Source organism: Carassius gibelio, chromosome A6, assembly GCF_023724105.1.
Source record: "Carassius gibelio isolate Cgi1373 ecotype wild population from Czech Republic chromosome A6, carGib1.2-hapl.c, whole genome shotgun sequence".
Classification (NCBI taxonomy): domain Eukaryota; kingdom Metazoa; phylum Chordata; class Actinopteri; order Cypriniformes; family Cyprinidae; genus Carassius; species Carassius gibelio.
Genome location: NC_068376.1, coordinates 18,825,662 through 18,837,764, shown reverse-complemented (window position 1 = coordinate 18,837,764; position 12,103 = coordinate 18,825,662). Strand labels below are relative to the sequence as shown.

General features: G+C 39.2%; 1 protein-coding gene across 3 annotated transcripts in view; it reads left to right on the top strand.

Moving 5' to 3' along the window:
• The window catches only part of LOC128015614 (cAMP-specific 3',5'-cyclic phosphodiesterase 4B), a 133,329-nt gene that overhangs the window by 75,660 nt on the left and 45,566 nt on the right, over positions 1 to 12,103 (top strand). Inside the window, exon 1 of one of the 3 annotated variants that reach the window (XM_052599613.1) lies at positions 5,788 to 6,148. The exons of the other annotated variants lie outside the window; for them this stretch is intronic. Within the exon in view, the coding sequence (XP_052455573.1) occupies positions 6,057 to 6,148 (92 nt within the window). The 5' untranslated portion in view covers positions 5,788 to 6,056. Of the gene's footprint in view, positions 1 to 5,787; positions 6,149 to 12,103 lie in introns of those variants that run through there. 3 annotated transcript variants of the gene reach the window in all.

Sequence of the window (12,103 nt, the reverse complement as noted above, 5' to 3'; positions counted from 1 at the left end):
CAGACTAAGTTAACTCAAGAAACAACAACAACAACAAAAATGTTACAACTGGGGCTGTCGACTATTTCTATCAGTTTTATTTATTTTTTATAATAATAATAATAAAAAAAATTCAGTCTAGTATGATTAATAACCAGGCACTCCAATGTGAACCAGTTAATAGAATAAGTAATGTAAAATCAACATACAAAACCTCTCAGCCTAGAGATCTTTTTTCGACAATATGCTAAATATGTAAGTAATATGTAAGTATATGTGAACTAGTGCACAATGTCACAATATCAGATTTTTACTACACGAATATTGAGGCCAAATTAATTCAAAATAATGATATTATTGCAATATCTATAGACCCCCCCCCCCCCAAAAAAAATAAATAAATAAATAAAATAAAAATAAAAATAATAATAATAATGCGATCAAATTGCATTATTGGGTTTTCTCTTTTTATCCGGTGAACCTCAAAATATAAATGTAGGGAGGCAGAGAGTTTGTAACCAAAACTCTACAAAAGCATGCAGTACAAAGAAAAAACTCACTTTTGATCAGCACTTCCTGCAGACTTCCTTCTCCTTTTTTCTGTTTTATGGCTGGTGGCCACCAGCATTAAGGTACCATTATGTTTTAACATGATTTTCATTATTTTTTAAATATCACAGTTAGCTGTGTCTCATACCTCTCAGTAACATTTCAAAATAGCTAGCTAATGTTGTTGATGTTGTGTGCTTGAAATGATTTATGGCAGCTAACACCGTCTAGCTGTATGGTCAGCTGTGCTCTGGACTGAGCCATTTTGAGCTGGTAACCATGACATAGCTTTAGATATGATTGACAGGGGCAGCTATACTCCATTTTAATACACAGACCTCTGTTTCTTCAAAATAATCATCTTTTACTCTTTTCTTAAGTTTCATTTTGGTCACACAGATACTGTTAATTCCTGATAACATGAGCCAACAGTTGTTCGCATATCCAAACCATATTGTTATTGTTTCATATACTTTTCCTATTGGAAGTATTTGTATTATGCCTAACATCTTTGGAATGTGCTTTGATTTTCACAGCTGTCTTTCAGACTGACAACTTGTGAAATTGTGGTAGTTATCTGAATAATTCACAGATCAGGTCACAAGCTAATTGGAAGGCAATTATAATTTTGTAATATGCAATCGTTTTCTGTCTGTGTATAATTCTGAAACACAAGGACTAAATATTTAAACAGCTGTTAAGGGGGATGTCTAATTATATTATCTGACTTATTTAAATTGCTAAATATTTGGATTCTCGTGCTAAACATGACCACAGTCTCAAAAAATTTGTTTGATGTTTGACTGAGTATTTCTGTGCCAAATACACTCCTTCAGGATTCGTATACATTTCAGAAAGTTTTTTATTGAATGTGGCCCTGTATGACATCATAAAGGGTAAAATTCCTTGTATGTGCTTTTCCCAGAAGAGTGCACACACACATCAACCAGAACAAAAGCAAGAGGATGCACATCAACGTGCTTCATTCAGGTTAAGGAAGACATCGGGATCTGATTTTGGATTTTTGTCCCTGTTTTATTTATGTTGATGTTACAGCTTGCAGACAATCTATATGCAAAAGCTTTGATTGCTTGTAACTCTTTGTGTATTTGGTGTAATGTAATGTGTTTACATGGTTTAAGGTTCAAAAAACACAATATTTTCCACATACAGTACATTATTGTTCCCTTTCAGTCGGTCACGTTCGACGTTACGAATGGGATCTCGCCCGAGAGCCCAATCACCTTCGAGTGGTACAAAACGAGCCAATGGTACACAAATTACCTTGTTGTTTTACTCCCTGACCGAGGGCACCCTCGGCCCGGACGCCCTGGCACACAGCTGGCCGCTTTGGCTGGCTTTGGCTTCGGTGAAGAGTGTCGGGGACCTGCAGGCATTTTCAGTTGACGAAGCGTGCCTGGAATTCTGGCCGGCTACCTCTCACGTTATCTTGAGACCCCGGCCTGGGTACATGCCCAAAGTTCCCACCACTCCTTTAGGGATCAGGTGGTGAACTTGCAAGCGCTGCCCCTAGAGGAGGCAGACCCAGCCCTGGCGCTGCTCTGTCCAGTATGTGCGCTTGGCACCTACGTTGGCAGAACTCGGTGCCTTAGGACCTCAGACCAGCTCTTTGTCTGTTACGGAGGCCAGCAGAAAGGAAAGGCTGTCTCCAAGCAGAGGTTATCCCACTGGATAGTGGATGCTATTGTCCTGGCTTATCAGGCTCATGCCCCCTAGGGGTGAGAGCTCACTCAACTAGGAGTGTAGCTTCCTCCTGGGCGCTGGCGCATGGCGCCTCGCTAGCAGACATCTGTAGAGCTGCGGGCTGGGCGACACCTAACACATTTGCGAGATTTTACAATCTCTGTGTAGAGCCCGTGTCCTCCTGGGTACTCGCCCCTTCGGGCCAGTAAGGATCCACATGTGTATGTCCACAGTAAGTCTCTCCGCAGCATGTGTCTTTCCCTTGGCAAGCCCCTTGCCAGTTCTGTCGTTGAAACTTCCACCCTGCGGGCTGGGTACCTCAGAGTTCTTATGTATCACCACCTTGGTAGATACCTGCCTCCCACGGGCAGGCAGCCTGCTAGCATCTGTCCAGCTGGAATATGCTACCCATTGTATTCTGTACGAGCTATAGGCCCTCACTCGTGCTGGCCTCACTACAGGGTGCTATCACTCACACGGGTCGCTGGAAGACAGCCATATGGCGTTTTGTAAGGGACCCCATTCGTAACGTCGAATGTGACCGACTGAAAGGAAACATCTTGGTTACGTATGTAATCCTGGTTCCCTGAAGGAGGGAACGGAGATGTTACATCCCCTTGCCACATCGCTGTTCCGCTGAACGGCCGGGTCACTGGCTCGGCTCCTCAGCGAAGACTTGAATGCGAGTTGCTCGCATTGCTCCTTATATACCCGCTCTGCGGGGTGGAGCTCGCGAAGTAAATTCTGCAGACAAAGGTACTTTGTGTACCATTGGCTCGTTTTGTACCACTCGAAGGTGATTGGGCTCTCGGGTGAGAGCCCATTCGTAACGTCTCCGTTCCCTCCTTCAGGGAACGAGGGTTACATACGTAACCAAGACATTTCTCCTCTATGCCCCGCCTTTCTGAAATGCGTTGATCTGTCAGTCTGAATAGCGAGGTGTGCTCTAATTGGCCAGCTATCCAGTGCATTGTGATTGTCCAAATGCCTTAAGCATGTGACTGAAATGTTATGCCCCTTAACTTACTGTGATGCGGTGTCCCAATTCGCAATGAGACAAAACCAATAAAACCCATTACAAACAGGTCATTTGTTGGATCCAGTGGGGACATAATTACGGATTATAATTACTTATACTGTCTTTTTATGTGTTGTCTGCAGACTGTCATTGCAAAATTAGAATTGCTCTACTTTATAGAAACAGACACTGGCATTGTAGGCTACTCTCTCACGAAACAGTCATTGTCCTCCGCAAAATGTGCTGCACACATCTGAACATTTGGGTTGAACTGTTCTGGAACAGTGTTGTAAATACAACTTAACCTAGCTGTGTCCTCTTTTGGAAGGCTAAAAAAAGTACCAAATGAAACACAGCGTCTTCAGAACATGGCGGCGGCGGCAACAGCGAGAATAAAAGTTACATCTTCTTTCTTTGCATGAACATTTGGGCAGAGTTATGCAAATCTTCCCACATTGTGACGTAATGTAGAGATGTGGTGGCGTGTTGGAAAGAGCTGTTTTAGGAGTGTGTGGTTGACTCTTAACTTTTATAAATAATATTTCTTTGGTTTTGAAACTTTAGTCTTTGCAGCTTTACAGATCTTTATGCACCAAGAGTTTGTAATACTCCAAAGAGAAATGGAAAATTTTAATCGTATCATATGACCGTTTTAAGAATATTTTACTGTTGCAATATGTGTCATATTTAGAAGAAAAACAGTTTGTTGAACAAATCTTAAGTGAATTAATTGATCTGTTTTGCTTCCATGCATCTCATTCGTAAACTAACTGAATGAACTAGGGCACCTCATTCATGAATGAACTGGGACATCTTGATTTTGAAGAAACTGAATGAACTGGGGCATCTCATTTGTGAACGTTGATCTGTTGATGACTGTCATTTGATTCATTAGTCTCATTCACAACAAGGAGAGAAAGAAAGAGAAAACTAATAATGTGTAAAAACGACTGACGCTGTACACAAAATAACGATCTTATTGAAACCTGGTATTGAAATGTATTATGGCTATTATTCTTGTTTTTTATTCTTTAATAAAATGTAATGCTGAGCAATTTTTGCAGATTTGTATAGCTCCATATTTTAATAATGAATAATAAATATTGTGAACGACTTGAGATTCACTGAACACACACAAAAAGTCACCGACTGACACAAAAAGTCGGAAACTGGTGTTCGGAAACAGTATTCTACTTGCAGAAAGAGCCACTGAACAAAACAGCGAACAAATGTGAATTGATCTTTTTAGTAAACAGACTCGCTGAGATGAGAATCAAAATCCCTACCACATCAGTCCCTAAGGAGATTTAACCGCAAGCTATTTTTAGATGAGGATGGTTTCTGAATAAAGAGATGACAGCTTGCGCCACATATAATAATGAATAAACATTTGCAAGAAAGGAATAAGCGCATTTAATTATCAACACATGTTGACACTAAGCTCAAAAGTAACAACAAACACAACATCAGTGCAAATAATGCAAATATCAGTAAACAGTGAAGTGGTAATAAGCATGATTTCTTCATACTGTGGTGCATGCTGGGAAAAATAGTGGGAGAAAAATGGATGGTGAGGTAGGTCAGTAATTAACGAGAATAAAAATAAAAATGCCACTTAATGCTGGAAAAGTTAAATGAGTACAGTACTGTTCAAGTTTGGGGTTGGGAAGGTTTGTTTAAAAGAAGTTTTTTTTACTAATTAAACATTCATTAACAGAAAAAGTGTGAAATATTATTACTGTTTGCAGTTGTAATATATTTAAAAATTACATTTGGTAATGTGCTGTAAAAGCTGAATTTTTGCCAGCCATTATTCCGGTCTTAAGTGTAACGTGATCCTTCAGAGAACATTCAAGTAGGTTGATTTGTTGCTCTAGAACCTTTTTTATTTTATTTATTTATCAGTTTTAAAAACATTTGTGCTGCTAGTTTTGTGGAAACTGTGATATATATATTTTTTCAGGATTCATTTTGAATGTTATAAATGTCAGTTTTGATCAATTTAATGCATCTTTGCTGAACAAAAGTATTACTCTGTATTATTAGTCTTATCATTATGCACATCTTACTGACCTCAAACTTTTAAACTGTAGTGTTGTTCACTTATACCATAGCTTTGTTTTAGAATGCACCCAAAAATAAAATAAAAAAAGGTTTCCAGAATCTAAATAAAGCTACAATAACAACTTAAAAAAAAGTCCTAAATATAGAACCGAAATAGGGCCAGAGAGATACTAAATAAAGGGATCATCTGCAAATCTCTCTCTTTTAGAACAGGAAGATACGACTATAATGGATTTTGGATAAAGCATAAATCCTCATCACCACAGAGATCAGCGGGGCGTCTGGTTTTTCATTTTCTAGACTGTTACCATGTGTACAGTCTACTTGTTGGTAAACTCCATCAGAGTAATATTTAAACTGTGCAAGAAAAGTAGGTACGTGCCTTCTGTCTCTAAGTGTGATTGGAAACAGACTTACCCACTGTGTGATTTCCCCCCACACTCCGGATCTTCTTGTTTACTGCTGAGCAGAGACCACCGTCTTCCTGTTTTGAAAGTAAAGAGCTGCGGTACACTCAAGAGACAATGTTTCTGGCAGGTGTGAGCGGACCTATGATACTCAACCCCATGAGGAGGTAGAAGCGTGACGGACTGACAATGCAACCAGAGACTCCCACTAACAGATACAGTAACCATCTCTCCTCTGCCCCGAGTCCCTCCAGTGTTTTTGACTGGTGGAAGGATGAGTTTAGAGTTCAAAGATCTTCCATTGGACAACTCCTGAATCTGCTGGGAATTTAAATATGACGGATTTTAATCTGCCGGACAACGAGAGGTTTTTAAAGTCCTGTCTGAGTCTGGGTACCTACTCATACCGCCGGCACTCTTGGGTCTGGTAAGCAGGAATGTGGGTGTAAAGGTTGTAACCACTGCAGCCACCTGTTCTTTTGTTTGGATTACATGCATAACTTGTAATGGCAAATCAAACTAATTTATGTTCTAGGTGCACAGTTGCACAATGTTTCGGGAGCAGAATGTTAAAAATCGGCTCTTAAACTTTGTGCCATCACAGTTTTAAGGTTATCCATTCATTGTATTAGAGACTTTGCTTGTGAAGTGTAGGTGTGTAGGATTTTGTAAACCTATGTACTGCATGTGCCACCCTATAACTCTAGCAGACCGAGATCCAGGTGGATGGGGTTTCATTTTATTCATACAGAAGAGAGCGCTGCCTTGAAAGGATTTTTCTCCAGTAATACTAAAAATGTCTTAGAAAAGAGAGTGAATTTCTTAAAAAGTAAGCTATTTTACTCTTGGAAATGTATGACCTTTTGCCACTCTCTCTCATTCACTCTCTCTCAGCTCGACATTTTCTCATTGCTCTCTCTCTCTCATTGATGGCTTAATGGAAGAGCCACGGTGCTTGAATGGGTTCAGTTTGTGGTTGATTTACTGCTTTTTTTCAGGATTTTTTAATACATTCAATTTTATATAGCAGTATATAGCTGCAATTATTGCAGTATCTCTCTGGCCTACAAAGAACTAAATGTGGGGGTTTCAAAATCTTTTCTGAAGCTCACATGCTCATATTCTGGTTGTTACAAGAGTTGACTTGGATGTTATACTGAACAGCCGATCAATATTCAGTGACCCTAAAATATAGGGGTTATTTTGGTCATTTTTGGCTGGTCATGTGATCTCAAAATGACTGCACCCATGAGGGTGACCCTCTCCATCTAGAATAAATAATAAATACCTTTAATTAGTGGATATTAATTGTGTTAATTCACAATTGAGTTGTAGATCAATTGTCGTAAGAGTGAGATAGACTGTTGCTAAATGCTTGTATTGTGTTTGACAGGATTAGGTGCACATGCTCCCCTCAGACCTTTTGTTTTAGAACTCATTTGTAAAAGCTGCACACTGGCACACAGAAGGCAGCTGTCATGCCTGCACAGCAGATCAGCTTACAGCATGCTCTGTGACAGGGTCATAGAATACTCTGCTCGCTGCATATCATGTCCAACAACAGCCCTGACCCCTCGAACGGTGTAATACAAGTGTCTGATATGGAAAAACTTTGATATTGTTATAGCATGCTTTTAAAAACAAGGAATCACACAAACACACAAGAAAAATGCAGTACAGCTTTTACTGGTCTACTCATGGGTTATTCCTTAAAGTACATATTTTACTCATAGTGAGCAATTTTATTAACTCTCTGACAGTGCATTGAACATTTGACGCATTTCTATTACCAGTTCAGCCACTTTTTTTTTTATCGACCCGAAATGTAATTCACAGCTCTGCATCCCTAGATCTCCACTCTACCATCTCACCTCCAACCTTAGTGAGATTTGAAATCGACTGCATTACAGATGGAACTGATCCTCATGCTTTAATGCTTTAATACAGTCTATTATGGAATACATCTAACGCATTAAGCAGCAGACACCTGATAGGGCCACATTACTCATGAAAATAAGAAGCAGTTATGGGTCATTTTCATGATCAGCAAGCAGTTATCCTAGTAGCTGAAACCTATGTGCTATCCTGTGTTTTTGCCAGTTAGATAAGTTTGTATAGAGTGAGCAGTGAATGTTGAAAGTGTGTAGACTGGGTTCACCATCTTTCCTACCTAAGCCCATCTAGAGCAGAACACCCCTTACTCTGCCATTTCATTTGTTGTATTGTGACACAGAGGTTGCATATTTATTCATTCACAAGCAATATTTTCAAGATTCATGTTCAGGTGTATTACTGTTTAGGTTTGCTTGTAGATTTAGTTGCAGCAAAAAGTGCAAATGAGGCCTCTTACCAATGCAAGATAACATCAAATGACAAATGAAAATGAATTGTTTTAGGATAAATAACCAGCAGGCGAATATTGCAAAAATCATGATCACAATATGATTTATCGAGCAGCCATAGTTTTATGTGAGAAACACGCTGAAAGTCATTACAGTGTGTTCTTCATACAGAATTACCAAATAGATTCAGATAAAGCAGGTTTTTCATTTCTGGGTGAACTGTCCCTTTAACTGTTCCTATCTCTCTCTCTCTCTCTCTCTCTCTCTCTCTCTCTCTCCTTAGCTGCCTTCTGTCTCACACCTGTCAAAGAACATCACATCTGTGAATAAATCAAAGAGATGCATGGAAGTTCCTATTGGACTTGTTAGATTAAATTAGACAGAGCAGGTAAACAAAGGTCTGTGCACTTTGATTCGAAGCGAGAGAGTGAGTCTGTCACATGAATCAGTGACAGGTATGTGATGTTATGCAATGATTCAGTGATTTTCAATTGAAGACGTTTCTGAGAAATATTTAGTTAATGGTTCTCGATCATCTTATGTATTTTTTAAAGGTGGTTTTATTGATAAGTGCTCACACAGATTTTGTTCAGAATTGACTGTTTATTCATGTTTACAGGAATTAATGTCTAATCCTGTCTATGACAGATTTTGAGAAAGTCAATGCCTTGTAAAAAACTGAAACAACTCCATCATTTAAACCAGTGCTTCTGGCCAAGATATAAATCAAGTCCATAATAACACTTCCTCAAGTAAAAATATCCATTCCTAGTTTTCGTCTCCTATCAAAATCCCCCGCTGTATTTGTTCAGAACTGTTTTGGCCTGTCTTCACTTGTAAATAGTGATCTGTGCTTAATTCAGATTGGATTACTTTGTGAACAGAAGGCTCGAATGTTAGCCGGAAGACCTTAATTGATGGACTAAAGTCATGTGGATTATTTTTGGATTATTGTGATGCTTCAATCAGCTTTTTGAACTTCTGACGGCACCCATTCAGTGCAGTACATTATACAATATATAATGTACTAAACAAATATGTTCAGATAAAGAAACCAACTAATCAATATCTTGAGGTTGAGTAAATCTTAAGCAAACTTTCAACTGTGGGTCAATTATGCCTTTAACTATGAATCTGAGATATTTCGGAGACCAGAATCAAAAGCAACCATATATCTGTAACAGGGCGAACGAGACGTGCAGATCCATATGCAAAGCTTTATTAATAAACATGGTCATACACAGTCAGGGTTGAGTATAAGTCACAGCACAGCACAGTCAGGGATACGTATAAGACAAGACTGGGGCTGGCGTAGGTCATCGATCGGCAGACAGAATCCAGAGGGCTTGACAAGAGGGGTAATCCAGAAACATGAGCAAAAGTCCAGATGAACTAGAAACTAGGCTCCGTAAAGCAGCTATCACTAAGGGAGTGATAAACACAGAACAATACTAGAGACTAAACAGAAACACAGAATGGCTCAGTAAAGCAACTAACACTAGAATAGTGATAAATGCAGAACAATACTCAGCAATCTGAACAAGAAAGTCCAGGCCTTATAAAGCATGTTTGAATGGATTCAGCTGTGTATGTTTAATCAGTCCATTCAGCTGTGTGTGTGTGTGTGTGTGTGTGTGTGTGTGTGTGTGTAATCAGTGCAATGGATGATGGGAACTATAGTCTGAAGTGACATGTAACAGTCTGTGTGGTGTGAGAGTCAATATGATGAAGAGACGACCTCTTGTGGCAGTCGGATAGAAGTCTACGGACAGAATTCATGACAATATCCCAAATACTCTTTAGTGGCCCTGTCCCAAATGCCACACTTCATGTGGACTTTCGGTCTTGTGGACTTAAATTGCACATGCTCGCCAAGTCTATGAGTCCGTAGGCCGTCCCATTCAGCATTTTAATACTCTGAAGTGTGCTCAACAGCGCCCCCTTTGTACCTTTGAAGCAGTCTTCCACGAAGTCCGCATAGATGCAGGCTCCGCACACTTTAACTACCCGGGAATCCTTGCGAAATTCCAATCAGACGACGGATGGGAGGAGATTTCGCTCAAGAGCAATTGATGACATGGCTGAGAAGAAAATATTTAAGTGTAGGTATCATTACGGTTTTTATGACCTAGGTGTACATTTTACCAGTTGTTACCTACAGTTTCTACAAACATTATGGTCATCGACCAGTGGTTGACATCTCAAACGTCATAATAGCGTGTTGAATAATACAATCGCATTATGATTCATTAAATAAATAGAACCGAATGTCAGGGCTTTACTGAGTCATATGTAAACCTAGTTTTCATATTTAAACCTGTAAATTCATCTGAAACTCACGCACATATATTTTATGTGTTAAAATTGTAATCTTAGTTCAAACGCATAAGCAACCAGACCAGACTAGACTGTTGTTTCCGGCGTGACGATCGAGTCTGTCCCAAAAATACCTCTCAATGCGCCCTCGTGGACTCGCGCCAAGGGCCCTATAGGTCTGCGCTACATGACATCACCAAAGTGTGGACTCTGAGGAAGTGTGCAATTTGGGACAGGGCCTATTTTGGTCATGATTCTTAGTCAGTGTCACTCTTTGTATTTTGAGAGATTAGACTATTAATATAGGTCAAGTACATTGATCAAGTCTGCGCATCAGTAATTAATCATTTGACATCATACACAGATATCATATTGAAACTCACAAACTCAGTTTATCAAAATGCATTTACCTTAACTATTGTGATGTGATACAGATTTTTAAGGCTATAACTATACTTCATAAAGAAAGATTTCCAAACGTTAAATCCAAATATTATTGACACCCTAATTCATGTTTTCTGTTCCACAGTTCCTGTAGTCTATTTGAGGTGAAATTACAATCAAGGATAATTTGTAATCAGTTTACTTGAGCACCAATCACCAATCAGAGAAATGACATTAGAACTGAGAGCTGGTGTGCTGCTGTGCTGTTGTCCTCTCTTTCCCGTCTGTCAGATCTGGAGGTTAGCTGTACGTACAGGCTCAAAGGAACCTAGTAGGTGAAGTCTGCTTAGTGACTGTTCTGATTCAACAGACGGTTAGTCAGCCTTCTGCTGTTCATGCTGCCAGAGATGAGTGTCTTAGTGGGGTAGTTCCAAACAAAAATGAACATTGTCAACATTTACTCATTCTCAAGTTGTTCTAAACCTGTATGAGTTTCTTTCTTCCGTCGAACACAACAGAAAACACTTTAAAAAATGTTGGTAACCAAACAGCTGATAGTAAGTCGAGAGAAAAAAACGCTACAGATGGTTACTAACATGTGTAAAGTGGCAGTTTCTTATATATTAGAAGTTTTAAAAACTATAAATGTTAATATTATGCTGTTGATATGATCTTAATTTGTTTTAAAAAAGTACTATGCCACTTTGTATTTATCTGTTATTCTACAGTTAAATTAAACGTTTTTTTTTTTACATCGTTTAAGTGACGTGACATTCAGTCAAGGATGGTGACCCATACTCAGAATTTGTGCTCTGCATTTAACCCATCCAAAGTGCACACACACAGCAGTGAACACACACACACACCCGGAGCAGTGGGCAGCTATTTATGCTGCGGCGCCCAGAGAGTAGTTTGGGGGTTCGGTGCCTTGCTAAAGGGCACCTCAGTCATGGTATTGCCTGCCCGAGATTCGAACCCACAACCCTAGGGTTAGGAGTCAAACTCTCTAACCACTAGGCCACAACTTCCCCCTTTACTGAGGTCAGTTTCAAAGAATCGCTTTTTTTAATTTATTTAGATTAATTTAACATAAAATACTGTAACAAGGAATGGTATTGGCTCAAAATATTTATTTATAAGGTTATTGCAGAAGCAGACTCATCATGAGTAATTCTTGTATTGTTAGTTGAAGTTTGATCTGCTAATTTATCAATATTACTTAGTTGCTTAGAACCTGTTCATAATTAAGTTATAATAGCTCAAAATATCATAAAAGACTCGGCAGGCAAGGTTTTCATTAAAGTCTTACTTGAGGCTTGGTTTTTCTTTATTTGTAAAAT